A 15,745-nucleotide genomic window follows, 5' to 3' on the forward strand; every position below is an offset into this window, starting at 1 on the left:
CTCTCTCTCAGGCCTATAGCTCCTTTAGTCTCTCCCGTCCAGGTAAGCACCTGGCCTCACCTGTGTGAGCCCCTGCACTCACCTGCACTGGGCTCTGCATAGTCCCCAGTCCTTGACCGCCCCTACCTCATGCTCTTGGGGACCAGGGGCTGTAACCAGGCAGGCATGTCACCAGGCAACAGGCCTCGGGGGAGAGCTCAGATCTCCCGCACCTGCCTGCCAGCCTCTGGGGTGCCCATGGGCGGGGGATGGGGCGGGCCGGCCCTGCCTTCTCCTGCCTCCTGCCTGTTTACCTGTCCTCAGTCACAGTGCCGTCCTGGGCCCAGCAGGAGGAGCCCCATGGAGCCTGGGGCCACAGGCCACAGGGGACAAGGGCCAGACACCCTGGCCATGGCTCTAGGCCATTGATCCAGCCCGGGCTGGCCCGGTGGGGGTAGGGAGGCCTTGGCCTGGACAAACAAAGGCTCCTGAGGCCTGCGTGCAGGCCCAGCACCTATCCGCCACTCCCAAAGGTAAGCGGGGGCCTCCAGAACAGGGGACCAGGATCTATAAATGACTTAGTAACAGTGTCCACTCCAAGAGCTGGGCCTGGCTCCCTGGGGCCTGAGTCACCTACCCTGCTCCAAGGCCAGGCCTGCAGGGCCTCATCGGCCAGAGGGTGATCAGTGAGCAGAAGGTGAGGGGCCCACAGAGCTGGGGAGGGGAGGGACCATGCAGGGTGACACCAGGTGTGTGGACAGGCACAGCATCAGTGCTGGGTGGTTGGTGGCCTGGGATTCAGGCGGCAGGGACAGGAGGAAGGCAGAGGCCACCCTACGCCTGCCTCGCAGGACTGGACGTGCTGCCCCCTCCATACCCGGTACCCCACCTGGGCCTTCTGGTGTAGGAGACAGGCCCAGAGCCCCACATTGCACCTACGTACTGACTTAAGCACGGGACCCTGGGCTCGAAGGCTCAGAGTTGGCGTGTATGTGTCTGTGTGTTTGTGTGTGTGTTCGTGTGTGTGTTCGTGTGTGTGTGGGAAGGGCGTGCATCTGTGAATTTTTGTGTCATGAATATCCCTCGCGTGTCTCCATCTGTGTACATCTGTGGGTCTGTGAATGTGTTTATATGTGTGGAAGGGAGCCCCGCCCAGTCTCCCACACTCTCAGGTCTCTAGGGCCTAATGACTTCACTGAAAGATGCACCTATAACCCTAGCCCAGAGTCCCCGCTCTGCTCTGCTCTGCCCTGGCTAAGGGACCTCGGGTAAGTCATGTTACTGCTCTCTACCTCAGTTTCCCCAGCCATTAAACAGAGTTAGCAAAGCACGCACCCCAGGCTGTTGGAGGCGGCAGTGGAGTTCGCAGCGCCGCCCAGCGCAGGGCTGGCACATGGTAGGAGTTCACACGCAGTGGTTGGATACAGATCTGCATTGCCGGGGAGTGGCGGCCCCGCCCCAAGGAGCTCAGCCTCCAGCGGGCAGACTCGAGAGCCGCCAATGGCCAGAAGGGCAGGAGGGAGTGAAGAGCAGGTGCCAGGGTGGGGTCCAGGTGCTCAGAGCTGTAGGACTGCTTCAGGCCCCTGTGGCAATTGGAGCACAGTCCCCGCTTCCAGGAGGTCAATGTGAGGGGCAGAGAGAGTGCCCATAGGTGAACCGCACATCGCGAGGCACAGCTGCTCCTTCTAGGGCACTCTGGGAGAGCTGCAAAGAGGTGAGGTCTGAGCGGAGGTGACACGGGCCGCATAAGAGCTGGCCAGGCTGGGAGGTGGGGGCTCAGGCAGAAGGAAGAGTGTGGGGATGCCTGGCTGTGAACAAGCACTGACAGGGCTCAAGGTCCAGGAGGGCTCTTGGTGCTGGCTGGCTGCTCTTAATCCGTAAATGTTTGCTACCATCCCATTGTTAAAATTTCTTACCAAGGGAAAGAAGTCCAGTGTCCCCGGGGTGCGACGGGGAGAAGAGAGGGTGAGAAAAAAGGAGGCAGGAGAAGGTGGCCAGGCCACATATGCACACAGCACCTTGGAGTTCCGTGGGGAGGAAGGAGCTGGGACCTTGTCATTCATTTGTTCAACAATTACTGAGTGTCCGCTGAGTACCAGACTCGGCTCTCGCGCAGCTTACAGACAGGGAGGAGACAGATAAACGACATATTTGCATATCAGGCAATTTAGGCCTCAGTCATTGCTATAAAGAAAAATGCAGGAGAGACAGGGGAGTGCCCAGGGAAGGCCTCTCTGGAAAGGTGACATGTGACACCTTGGAGCAGGTAAAGGAGGGAGCTATGAGGCAAGCAGAAAGGAAAGCATCCCAGGCTCAGCAAGGAGCAAACTCCCATTCAGCGAAGAGGACAGAAAACCTAGCCCCTGGGCCTTGTGGGACTGAGTTCTAGTTGGATGGAAGCTGTGGGAGGCTCGTGGACAGGGCACATAGTGACAACACGCAGTGTTTTTTTGTATTTTTAGTAGAGACGGGATTTCACCTTGTTAGCCAGGATGGTCTCGATCTCCTGACCTGGTGATCCGCCTGCCTCGGCCTCCCAAAGTGCTAGGATTACAAACTTGAGCCACCGCGCCCGGCCTGGGTGGGAAGTTATGATGAGCCTGGGGGAGTTCATTTCCCACTACCACCATTTGGACCATGGCTTGGGTTTTTACAGAGAGTTTCCTGAAAACGAACCCCTCTGTGCTGCTCAAGTCCTCCCAGATGGATGCGAGGGGTATTTAGAGGGGGGCAAAATCTGCATAGAGAAGGAGGCCTGGCTTGGAGGATGAGAGGGGAGGGGAGGCCCACGAGGCACTTCACCCTGAGCTGCCCCTCTTCGGGGCTCCTCTAATGGACCCATGACCTTCTCTGAGCCTCAGTTTCCCTCTCTTTACACTGATTATCTGAGAGGTAGTAGGGCACCAGGGATACTGTGAACATTTGAGGAAGTGGGCAGGGCTCTCCCACCCATTGCCCATTGCCGGACATTGATCATTTACCATTCCCTGGCCTTGGCCCCATAAAAGCCAGTAGGGCCCATCCCACATGTGGGAATATCCTAGCTTAGGGTGTGGAGGGGGGTGCCATGCCCAGTGAGGGTCCCCTGCAGTCCCTCCCTTCCTTGTATCTGATGGGGACCGCTCAACAGAGTCACTGTGGCTGGACACCAAAGACCCTTAGCTGGGAAGGATGCCAAGGGGAGCTGGAGGGAGCCGGGAAGCTGGGAGAAGGGCCAGGACCCTTCATGTCCACCTAGGAGGATTTTGAACGTCACTAAAGAGCCACATTTTTGGAAACCCACTTTGTAAAACCCCAAGACACAGCCCAAAGGAAGCCCCCGCCTGCATCTGGGGTGCATTTTATTAATTTTATTTTTTTAATGGTTTTTTTTGAGCAGAGTCTTGCTCTGTCACCCAGGCTGGAGTACAATGGCATGATCTTGGCATACTGCAACCTCCCTTGCCCGGGTTCAAGTGATTCTCCTGCCTCAGCCTCCCGAGTAGCTGGGATTACAGGCGCCCACCACCACGCCCGGCTAATTTTTGTATTTTTCATAGTGACAGGGTTTCACCATATTGGCCAGGCTGATCTCAAACTCCTGACCTCAGGTGATCCACCCACCTGAGGTGTTGGGATTACAGGCGTGAGCCACCGCGCCCGGCCCTGGGGTGCATTTTAAAGCTACTCAGTATTTGTGGATACAGTAAGAGGAGATGAACTTCCCAGTAGTGTGGAGCCCTTGCTCTCCTGGTGGGCGGGTCAAAGGCTTTCTCTGTACTGTGGGGAAACCTGCCTGAAAGGCCAAATACATTGGGATATTTGCTTCAAAGCCTCTCAAAATAGAGTTGGAACCCTGGAACATGGAGAGGGGTGACATTCAGTTGCTATTGAATCATGATTTGTTAATCAACAGCTCATTTATGGGAGGCATCTTAGATTAGTGGAAAAAGCAGGGAGTCAGACATCCAGACTCAACCTCCACTTTCCTGCTGTGTGACCTTGGGCAAGTGGCTTAGCCTCTCTGGGCTTCATGGTTTTTTTTTTTTAATCTGTAAAATGCATCTGAGAGTGAATGCCAGGTATTCAACTCACATTGGAAAAATGGGGCTAGGAAAAGCCCTAGACTGCGTTATTGCTAGAACACTCTGGGTCTCAGTTTCCTCATCTGTTCAATGAGTACAGAACTGGAAGTTTAAGTGAGATAATGCAGGTGAAGTACCCACGTGGTGTGGGCTTGAGGAAGAAAACATGGGACAATGGTTCCACATCCCTGGGTGACCTGAAGATTAAGTGTGAAATGTCTCATGAGGGCACGAAATGAATATTAGTTTTTGTTCCCTTCCTCTGCTGCGAGAGTTTGAGAGTAGAAAGGTGAGAGAGATGGTACTCTGTGAAGGAAGGCAGGTCCCTGGCCCAGCACAGTGCCAGCTCAGGGGATTCTGGGGCAGGGGCTAAGTGCATCGGCTGTGTGGGCATGGTGGGAAGCTCTGCGAACCAGAACCAGGAGCAAGAAACAGCATTCCTCGCGTGGAAGGGAAATGAGGGCAAGAGGTCCGATGCCTACAGAATGCACCCCATGTACTTCAGTTCTGTCTGTGGGTGCAGCCTCTAGGGAGGTGGGTGTTCAGGCACTGAGACCTCCGTCTGTCCTCGGACCATAGGGAAGCCAGCGGGAAGCAAAGGTGGGGTTCTTGAGCCACACCCAGTCCCGCTCTAGTGCCTGCCCTCTGGGGTGAGCTGCCTTGAGATGCACTTCGCTCCTCTGTGAACTGTCTCGGCACCCATTTCCGGTCACTGCCGCCTGATGTTGTTACTCTTCCACTCCAAAAGGCAGGGAAGTCCTGCTTCTGTACCCCACCAGTGCTCAGCAGAGGCTCCCTTGCAAATGCGAGGCTGATTCTAACTTCGGTCTGTTTCTCTGGCAGGATGCCTGTGGCCAAGGCCCCCCAGGTGGCTGGTGGGCAGGGGGACGGAGGTGATGGCGAGGAAGCGGAGCCGGAGGGGATGTTCAAGGCCCGTGAGGACTCCAAGAGAAAAGCCCAGGGCTACCTCCGCCTGGCGCCCCTGTGGCTGACCCTGGTTGTGCTGACTTCGGTGGGGGTGCTACTCTGGTATTTCCTAGGTAACGTTGTGGGACCGCCTGGGAGAGGCACCTGGGGAGGACTTAGTAGCAGGCACAGCAGGACAGAACTGGGTTCCAGGCTCAGCCATGCTTAGCATGTTGCTGTGTGATCTTGGGCAAGTCACTTCTCCTCTCTGGGTCTCCCTCCCTGTCCTGTCAGCTGGAGACGCTGTCAGAGCCTGGCTCCAGGTCCTATGGCTCAGGCCTGCTTCCTGCTTGGGCAAAGTGCCCCAAGGCTCCCTCCCAGGTGGGGAAAGTGGGCTCTCCTAGCACTCAGTTCTTGTGAACCAACCATCCCCCAGAGCATAAACATTGCCTTCCCTTGCCTACAGTCCTCCTGGATTGTCCCTGAGGCTTGGAGCCAACCCAGGCCTGAAGAAGGAGGCCCAGAGGCACTCATGGTGCCTGGTACCAATTAGTGCCTCTGCTCACTTGAGCCCAGCCTGGGTTCTCCTCTAGGGTGGGGACCAGAGTTCTATCCCCTCTAGGTCTCCAGGGTCCAGCATGAATGGGGGATGGAGCCGGCAGCTGGAGAGCAGCTAGCCTTGGGGGCCTCTCCCATGTCCTTAATTATGGCCGGCCCCTCCCTGATCTCACAGCCCTCAGTCAGTGCCCTGGTGCTTGGGGAGCAACTGGCCTGTGCTCTGGGCCCATTCATCCAGGCTTCCATTCATTCATTCATTGAATAAATGCTCTTGAGCATCTATTATCTTTCTCTAAGATTGATGGAGTCTATCCTCTTCCTTCTGCCTTTGACAGTGGGAAGTAATGGAGAAACCAAACTAGACTGTGCCTATACACTGTACACTGTAGAAGACCCATTCATTCGTTCATTTATTCAGTGCCAAGCACCTCCTGTGTGCCAGGTACTGGGGTCAGCCCCTGTCCTTGTGATTTAGCCAAGGTATCAGACCTGACACTTACGCTAAAGCACAGCATGTGCTGGGACAGAGAAAGCTGAGGGCTGGGAGGCCACAGCAGGGACAATCCAGCTGCCTGTGTGATCAGAGGCATCCCATTAAACATCCTGCGAAGGTTAGCTAGTGCTTTTACTGGCCGAATCTCCTGGTGGAATTCCAGGCCTGTTGAAAGCAACCTGGGGACCAACCTTGCAGCAGTGGAGAGAAATCCACGTAGGCCTAGATCCAAGGGGGTCAGGGTTGGTGGTGTCTGGAACCAGCCTCTGGGAGTGACGCTGTTGGGAACCCCAGGTCTGACATGGGCCTGCTTGCAATGACTTACAGTGATTCTACCCAGAGTTGAGCAACGCAGGCATTAGACGCTGTGTACATTTCACCACCGGCAAGAAGCCAGTGCCCCAGATAGCACAGGGCTGTGGGGGCCTCCTCAGGTTTCGGGCTAATGAGTCTTAAGGGTAAACCATGGGGCACCGGGCTGGAGGGGCAGGAACTCACCTGCCAATTATTTCTTTTTGCAGAGGAGTTTAATTCCCCCTGATTATGCTCCTGGGGTAAATCATCCCCACCCCAGGAGAGGTGCTCCATGGGGCTGAGGACCCAAGGGGTGAGTGCTCCCAAGCCTTGGCTGGGGGTAGCCAACTCCCCCACAGAGGGATTAAGGGTTGGAGGAGGCACTTCGGGAGCTGTTTGAAAGACTCCTCCCGCCTGGACCAGGCTGTGCTCCTGAGACTGGGTGCTGGGCAAGGAGGTGGATCTGGAAGAGGAGGTACACAAGTGGCCGGTGACACTGGTGCACAGGCCCCAAGCGAGGAGGGCAGCCTGGCCCGAGGAGAGGGTGGGGCCGGCTTCCCAAAGAGGATGGTAGCAGAGCCCTTAATACCACTAACCATATTTCCTGGGTCCTTTTCCTTTCCGGCTCTCCCAGGCAGGAGTTTTATATGTTCTCAAGCCCCCAGCACCCGCCTGCCCCTGTCTCTTGCTTCAGTGAGAAAACAGAATGGCTTAGAAGAGAAGCCCCACACATGTCGGCCCACCTGCCCTCCCAGCTGCGTCAGGTGCACTCCTCCGGAGCCCTCTATCCCGCCCCCTCTGCGCACACAATGGCCCGGCACCAGCAAGGATGCCCTCTCTCCCCCAGCAGCAGCGTCTATCAGTGTCCCTTGGGGTGCCTCCCCCATTTCTCTGCTCCTTGAAGGAGCTGTCAGTCCACACACCGAGTCTCTCTGTGCCCTTTCCAACCTGGTTCCCCCTGCCCCCCAACTCCAACGGCCATTGTCAAGCTCACCAGGTTGCTAAATCCAATGTCCAGTTCTCAGTCTTCATTGCACTTGACCCGGGGGCTCACCCCCACCTCCAGACGCCCTCTCCTCTCTTGACTTTGGGCCGCCACTGGGTCCTTTCTGCTCAGCAGGTTGCTTTTTCTGTGTCCCTGATGATGGTGGGGGCCTCTCCTTTCTCTCTCCACCACTTCTTTCGTGATCTCATCTGCTACCCTTAGCTTCGAGTGCCCTTTATACCCTGATGACACCCACGTTTGCATTTCTAGCCTGGGCCTCTCCCTTGAGCTTGACTCTAGAGCTGCCCCTGCTCTTCCTTTCATATGTCTAAGGAGCATCTCAGACCCCAGGCGTTCAGACCGTGAGGTCTCTGCATAATTTCCCCCAGACCTGCACCTCCCACATCTCAGTCCAACACCACTTCTTTCTGGCACCTTCCCCTTACTCCTCTCTTTCTTTTCCACCCCAGCCCCAATTTGCCAGCAAACCTGGTCATCTCTGACTCCAAAATACATCAAAAATGGCTGAAGCCAATCACTTCCCACCCTCTCCTCTGCCGCAGCCGAGGCCAGGCTCTGTCCCCTTGGACATCTCTGCCCTGGAGCCCTGCAGGTGTGTCCTCGATGCTCTCCCTGCCTCTCCCCCACCTTCTTAGAGCCTTTCTCAACATAACAGCAGAGGGACCATTTGATGAAGCAAACCAAATCCTCTAATTTCCCTGCTTAAAATCTCGCGTGGGGCCAGGCACGTGGCTCACGCCTGTAATCCCAGCACTTTGGGAGGCCGAGGTGGATGGATCACCTGAGGTCGGGAGTTCGAGACCAGCCTGACCAACAGGGAGAAACCCTGTCTCTACTAAAAATGCAAAATTAACAGGGCGTGGTGGCACATGCCTGTAATCCCAGCTACTCGAGAGGCTGAGGCAGGAGAATCGCTTGAACCCGGGAGGCAGAGGTTGTGGTGAGCCAACATCGCACCATTGCACTCCAGCCTGGGCAACAAGAGCGAAACTCCATCTCAAAAACAAACAAAACAAAACAAAACACCTCCCATTCCTCCCATCTTACCCAGGGTGAAAGCCCAAGTCCTCCCAGGCCTGACAAGCCCTACCCGGCCTCTCCCCTTCCCAATCTCATACCCTCCTGCTGTCCCCTTCCCAATCTCATACGCTCCTGCTGTCCCCTTCCCAATCTCATACCCTCCTGCTGTCCCCTTCCCAATCTCATACCTCCTGCTGTCCCCTTCCCAATCTCATACCCTCCTGCTGTCCCGTTGCTCACTCTTTGCTGCTCCTGAACCACACCAGGCCTTTGCACTTGCCCCTGCCTGTGACACTCTTTCCACAGATGTACATCATCTTCTTCCCTGACCTCCATACTGCAGCCCGCCCCACGCCCTGGTTTCTACCGCACTGATCACCTCTAACCTGTTATACGCTATGTGTGGTTTACTGTCTGATTCCTTGCTAGTCTGCAAGCTATTAAGGGCAGTTTTTTCTTGATTGTTCTGTTCATTGTTTTGCTCATATAGTCCCAAGTGCTTTGGCTCAGTTCCTACACATAGCAGGCTCTCAGGAAGTATTTGTTGAGTGGATAAATAGGGGTGTAAACCAGGGCTATGAGTCTACCCTCTTCACTTCAGCCAAAATAGTCTTTGCAAAACAGAAGTATGATGACATCATTCCTGATTTTAAACCTTTCACGGTTTCCCTTGTTCTTCGGGTAAAGACCCAGTGGGCCCTGCCCTGCAGAGGCCCCAGCTCCTTGCCACCCCTCCCCATCCCTGATTGCTCCAGTCAAACAGGCTTTCAGCCCGGGTCCTCACCATAGTCCCCGTGCCACCAGCCCTGTGCCCCATGCTGCTCCCTCTGTTTGAAGGTACTTCTCTTCCTCTTCTCTTACCAATTTACGGTTTCCCCATCCCTACATACCAGCTGGAGGGTCACTCCACTCTGGCCCAGGCTGAGTGTCCTCGTCACGTCCCCTCAACAGCACCGAGTGGCACTGCTCCCTGATGGCACTGTTCACAGATGGGTGCCGCGTGCTGTGTGTTTGCCAGCGCCACGCCTTTCTTATCCACCACTGTCAGCTTCATGAGGGGAGACACATCTGTCTTGGTTAACTAGCGTACCCCATGTAGTCGGTGCTTAGCACACACCTCTGGGATCCCTGGATGAGCTCATGAGTGGAAGGATGCCTAGTGGTGCTGACCCACAGCCTTGGCCTCCTGGGCCTATGCGGATTTCCTGGCCTTCCTGTCGTTGGTGTCCTGGACTGCTCGCTGTGTCAGCCTCTCCCTGGGAACCTGTAGGACACCATCCATCTGGGAGCCTCTCACCTCCCTGGCACTGTGCAGCCAGTTTGTCATCCAATAAACTTTGGATGACCATGATGACAATGGCAGTAACAAAGATGATGATGATGATGACGATGATGGTGCTGTGGAGACCCAAGACACTGAGGCTGAGTGGAGGGTGTGGGTGGCAGGAGAAGGAATGGAAGAGACAGGGGCCTTTCCCATCGGCTTCCTCCATTAACCCTGCTGGTTCCTTCCTGGGCAGGGTACAAGGCGGAGGTGACGGTCAGCCAGGTGTACTCAGGCAGCCTGCGCGTGCTCAATCGCCACTTCTCCCAGGATCTCACCCGCCGGGAATCCAGTGCCTTCCGCAGTGAAACCGCCAAAGCCCAGAAGATGGTAGGAAAGGATTTGGGGGATGAGAGGGAGGGAATGTGGGGGTGAAAAGAACAGTGGGGTCTGATCACATGGAGCCAGTTGGTCAACCCATCTGGAGCACTCACGGAGACCACAGCCCTGCTCCAGGCACCATGGAAGCAGATGAGGTTGAGGGTGATGGGAAAGTTAGCGGACGCTTGAGTCAATCGCGCTTGGATTAGATCCTGATCCTGCCTCTTACCAGGGGTGGAGCATGACCTTGGGAAAGCTCCCGCAGTGCAGCTGACACTGTCAAGGGCCCACTCCTGCCCTTCCATTACAGGACAGTGGCCCGCTCCTGCCCCTCCGTTACAGGACGGTGGTTCGCTCCTGCCCCTCCGTTACAGGACAGTGGCCTGCTCCTGCCCCTCCGTTACAGGACGGTGGTTCGCTCCTGCCCCTCCGTTACAGGACGTGGCCCGCTCCTGCCTCTCTGTTACTGCCCCTCCGTTACAGGACGGTGGCCCGCTCCTGCCCCTCCGTTACTGCCCCTCCGTTACAGGATGTGGCCCGCTCCTGCCCCTCCGTTACAGGACGGTGGCCCGCTCCTGCCCCTCCGTTACAGGACGGTGGCCCGCTGCACAGAGGCTGGTCTACTGCCTGCCACTCTCAGGCTGCAGGATCAGTGCCCAGCAAGGCAGGCCAGAAGTGCCAGGGAGTTATTCCCAGGAACAGCCCTGAGCCATGAGCGCTGGAGTGGGTGGATCAATACCACAGCTTCTTCGGCCCTGGCTGGGGGAACGGTTCAGAGAGCGTTCCAGGCTGCCTCCCAGAGATGCCCTGCTGGGCTAAGCTCAGATGCTCTCAGCTCTACACTGCACATTCATGGCCCCGTGTTGGTTACCCACTTTCCAGTCTCTCCCTCCCAACTACTGTTTCCCGGAATCACCTCCAAATAAACCACTTGCCCCACCTTGTCAATGGAGGGTCTGCTTCTGGGGGACCCAGCCTGAGGCTGCCTGTTTCCTCCTCCATGAAGTGGGCGTGATAACAACAGGACCCGGCTGCAGATTTGTTGTGGGTTGCAGTGAAGTTGAGATAACACGAACACTATTCCCACGCCGCGCAAATGCTTGAGAGCCTGTAATCCTGCCAGCAGCGCTGTAGTTGGAGATGTGCAAAAAATCCAGCCAGCTGTGCTACCCATCAGAGCTGCTGGCTTGTCCCAGGCCATGGGAGGAGGTGCAGAGGGGACCCAGGAGCTGAGTGGGGTTTTTCAGAGTTGAGGAGTGACTTTTGGCAAGGCGCAGTGGGGTCATCGGCAGTGCGGGTGGAGGTGAGAGTCAGGTAGAGGGGAAAGGGAAAGATGGGGAGGTTCATGCATGCCCCGGCCTGGCCACTCAGCACTGTGTGACTGTGATCAAGCCTGTCCACCTTGGAGGCTCCTGCATGGAGCGGGGCTGCCGGGAGGAGCAAAGGGCACCCTGAAGTAGGAAGTGGCCCTCCTTGCAGAGGGTCCCAGGAGCTCCTGTCTTCCATTCTTACAGCTCAAGGAGCTCATCGCCAGCACCCGCCTGGGAACTTATTACAACTCCAGCTCCGTCTATTCCTTTGGGTGAGTTGTCCTTGCCCCTGACAAGCTCCTGCAAGAAGCTGAGATACAAAGAGTGGGAGGGGACTCTGTAGGCTTCTGATGCAATGCCTTCATGTTTCAAATGGGAACACTAAGGCACGGAGAGGGAACTCGGCTTCCTGCATGTCACCCTCCCTTCACTGGGCTCATCTGTAGAATGGAAACATGGGTGTGATAGGTTTGCACCAGGCAATGACTGTGATGGCTGATCAAGGGCTTGACACCATCAGGCGAGGCCATGTTGGAGGGCGATGGGGTTACGAGCATTGGCTCCAGGGCCTGGCTGCCCTGTTCGCATCTGGTTCTGCTACTTGCATTGCGGCATAGTCTATGAGGCACAAGTTCACCTCTTGTGCCTCAGTTTTCTCATTTGTAAAATAAGGATGATGAGAGCGCCTCCTTCAGAGGTTGCTAGGAGGCTTCTATGTGAAGACGGACAGCAATGGCTGGGGTGTGGAAAGCGCTCAACGTGCATGAGCAGGGGCGGGGCTGGGGCCAGACCTCAGTATCCTTCCCTGGCCCCTCTCGTTTCTGCCTGCCTTAGGGAGGGGCCGCTCACCTGCTTCTTCTGGTTCATTCTCCAAATCCCCGAGCACCGCCGGCCGATGCTGAGCCCCGAGGTGGTGCAGGCACTGCTGGTGGAGGAGCTGCTGTCCACAGTCAACAGCTCGGCGGCCGTCCCCTACAGGGCCGAGTACGAAGTGGACCCCGAGGGCCTAGTGATCCTAGGTCAGTACTGGGAGCGGAAACGTGGGGTCGGCCTCGTGAGGTTGGGAGAAACAAGCGGTGGTGTGGCCTGGGGAGGCTGCCTGCCAGGGCTGGGGTGCCCTCAGGGTGGGCCCCCCAGGAGAGCCCCCCAGGTGAGGTAGCAGAGCCATTGCATTCAAGGAGCCAGGAAGGAAAGGTGGGGTGGGGGTGCTTAGGGTAAATCTCAGACAAGGCTGGCTCCAAGAGTCTCCTCTAATTTTATTTTCATTGTATTTTCTTTTATTTATTTTGTCCTTGTTTATTTGTTTGTTCATTTCCTTTTATCAGAAGCCAGTGTGAAAGACATAGCCGCACTGAATGCCACGCTGGGTACGCTACTTTTCCCCCTCCCCACTTTCCTTTTGAGTTGGTGTTTGTATTGACTTTGTTGTGTGTCAGGGGGACACATGGCCTCTGTCGTGGGTGCAGAGAGCCCTGGCCCAGAGTCACCCAGGGGATGCCATGGTGGACTCAGTGATGTGTCCTCAGCAAGTCTTGGAACCTGTAGGGGGAGAGGAGGTGGCTTTGTGCACTCATGTATTTTGTGTGTGTCTTGTAGACAAGTGTGCATGTGTTCCTGTGTGGGTGTGAGAATGAGTCAGATTTAGTGGTCCACAAACGTGACTCTCCTTCTCTATCATTGACTTCAACCTGCCCACAAGCCATTTTTCCACTGATGGTAGAAAATCACCTCGCCAATTCACGGTGTGTCAGGTCTTTTGGAGGCAGCGGTGCCATTGCATTCAAAAACACTCCTTCCACCTTTTCCTTTCCTTCCCAGTCAGGCTCATCAGCCCTCCCTCCCTACCTAGTGCCATATTGCTAGAGTCATCTTGCGTTTCTCCAAGTGGACCCACAATCTTTCAGCTGACCAGCAGAGTCACCATGCTGCACAAGGCAGGAGGTGCTGTCCAAGTTGTAGTTTGTGTGAGTTGTGCAGTGCACCAACTGGGCTGCTGGACTGTACGGCCCCTAAATTCTCAGATTCCTCCTACACTATGTAGCATTCTCACCCAGAGCCAAGGTGGGGGTGAGCGTCTCAACCCCTTCTCAGGGAGGGAGGCAGAGTTTACATCCTTATTATACTTTTCCTTAACTTCCCCTCTTCCCATCCTGCTGGTCAAATGTTTGCTTCTTTGTTGGATGGAGGTGATGAGCTCAAAGTACAGTTTTCAAAGAGGTGAAATCATGATTCTCATACAAAGATAGAGTGACCACGTGTCAAATATGTATTTAGCTGATTAACAGGGGAACCAGCGGAATGGTAAAGAATGCAAGAAACTGATCAATCTGTCTATCTATCTATCTATCTATCTATCTATCTATCTATCTATCTATCTATCTTTCTATCTATCTATCATCCCTCTCTTGATATCTGTCTGTCTACAGTTGTTCTGTAATTATCTGTGCTCAGTGGGTGTTCATTTCATGAGTGAATGATTTAACAAACGAATGAAAGCATGAATGAGGTGACTGGTTCAGTGCACGTCCAGAGCAGAGTCTCAGGGAGCAGCGGTAACAACTTAAATCCTTGAAGTGGACTTTCTGAGCACTTCCTTTATGCCAGGCCCCATTCCTGCTCTGAGGATACCAGGACGACCATGTCCTCACCCCTGCCCTCGGAGGAGCTTCAAGCCCCATGAGGGAGACAGACACATAAACAGATTCTCACAACATCAAGTGCCAGTGTGAGAATAGAGGCCCCAGAGGCAGTGGAGAGAGGGAATTGTTTGTTCCAAAGCAGAGGAGGGGGTAAATCAAGAGCCTCACACAGAGTCCCAGATCTACAGGAGGAAGGGGTGCTCCTGACTGGGGGATCCTGGAAGACTTCATGGAGGGGGCATCAGATTTGGGCATGGGCCGGGCGTGGTGGCACACGCCTGTAATCCAGGCACTTTGGGAGGCCGAGTTGAGCAGATCACCTGAGGTCAAGAGTTCGAGGCCAGCCTGGCCAACATGGCAAAACCCCGTCTCTACTAAAAATACAAAATTAGCGGGGCGTGGTGGCCCATGCCTATAATCCCAGGTACTTGGGAGGCTGAGGCAGGAGAATTTCTTGAACCCAGGAAGTGTAGGTTGCAGTGAGCTGAGATTACACCATTGCACTCCAGCCTGGGCGACAAGAGCAAACCCCATTCAAAAAAAAAAAAAAAATTAGCCGGGCATGGTGGTGTGCACCTGCAGTCCTAGCTACTCGGGGGTGGAGGAGGGGAGGCTAAGGTGGGAGGATCACCCGAGCTCAGGAGGTTGAGGCTGCAATGAGCTGTTGTGATGGCATCACTGCACTCCAGCCTGGGTGACAGACTGTCTCAACAATAAAACAAAATAATTTTTAAAAGAAAAAGAAATTCGGGCGTGGGGGTAGGCAGGGATTTGTCAGGGTGAGAAGGAGAAAGGGTTCCCTGGGCAGAGAGAATGGCAGAGGCAAAGGCCAGGGGAGGGCAACACCCAAGACATGTTCAGTTACTTCCTCCCTGCCCTGAGAGGTGCCAGGCTCCCTGAAGGTGCTTCTGATTAACAAGAGGTTAGCACACACCTCTCCACTGAATTCACCTCAAAAAAAAAAAAAAAAAAAAAGAGTAATTATTAAAGTGGCAGGAGCAAAGAATCTGCTTAGAGCAAGATTTAAAGAACACAAAACCCTAGGAAGAGCCAGGCATCTTTCCCCAGCTGCTGGTGGAGGCTCTGTCCCTTCCCTAGGCAGATACTGTTGGTCTCTCCCTGGGGAGCTCGGCTCCCCACTGCAGTCAGCACAGCCAGGGGTCAGGGAGAAGGGGCTGAGCCACAGGCGGCAGCATCAGAGCAAAGTGTATTCACCTTCATTCCCTTCCTGGTCCTCAGCACTGCCCGGAGGAGGTCGTAGGACAGGGATTATTATCACATCCATTTGACAGAACTTGGAATGGCTAAGCCACTGGCCGAGACTCAGTTAACTACCCAGAGGTAGTGAACATCTACCTCTACAGAGTCCGAGGTTGATAATCTACAACCAATAGTAAGTCAGAGTTATTATTCCTGAGAGCCTCCGGGGGACTTAATCAGACGATGCTTGGGGACAGAGACTGGCTCACTGCAGCCTGGACACCGAATCTGGTCCACTGCTGCCTGACCCAGAATGACATCATCACACAGCTGATGAGTGTTGGTGCTAGGTGGGGAGGGTAGTGCCCCTCCCTCCTTCTCTCCAGTTTCCTCCCCCTCCCCCCTCCCCTGGGAGCCCAGCAGATGGCTAGCCTAGGGAGCTGCCCTCAGTCTGACCAAGCTGACAGGGGGAACTTTGCTTGTCGGTGGCCTTCCAAATAAGACGATTTAAAGGAGAGAAAATAGACTGAAAACTCAGGTTTTATAATTTCATGTCACCAGGCTGCCTCCCACATCCCAGGTTCATTCTTAAATCCCCACTGGCTCCTGGAAGAACACCAGGATTCTGGTG

General features: G+C 55.1%; 1 protein-coding gene across 2 annotated transcripts in view; it reads left to right on the forward strand.

The window, feature by feature from the left end:
- The first annotated feature begins 605 nt into the window (after positions 1-605).
- Positions 606-15,745, forward strand: part of TMPRSS6 (transmembrane serine protease 6) — a 39,571-nt gene continuing 24,431 nt past the window's right edge. The window contains exons 1-6 of one of the 2 annotated variants that reach the window (XM_025399786.1): positions 606-676; positions 4,887-5,083; positions 9,841-9,974; positions 11,480-11,547; positions 12,110-12,294; positions 12,601-12,642. In XM_025399786.1, coding sequence (XP_025255571.1) covers positions 4,888-5,083; positions 9,841-9,974; positions 11,480-11,547; positions 12,110-12,294; positions 12,601-12,642 — 625 coding nt within the window. In that variant the 5' untranslated portion in view covers positions 606-676; position 4,887. Of the gene's footprint in view, positions 677-4,651; positions 4,792-4,886; positions 5,084-9,840; positions 9,975-11,479; positions 11,548-12,109; positions 12,295-12,600; positions 12,643-15,745 lie in introns of those variants that run through there. The other variant, XM_025399785.1, reaches the window with a different exon arrangement.

The sequence above is a fragment of the Theropithecus gelada genome, chromosome 10 (assembly GCF_003255815.1).
Source record: "Theropithecus gelada isolate Dixy chromosome 10, Tgel_1.0, whole genome shotgun sequence".
Lineage (NCBI taxonomy): Eukaryota > Metazoa > Chordata > Mammalia > Primates > Cercopithecidae > Theropithecus > Theropithecus gelada.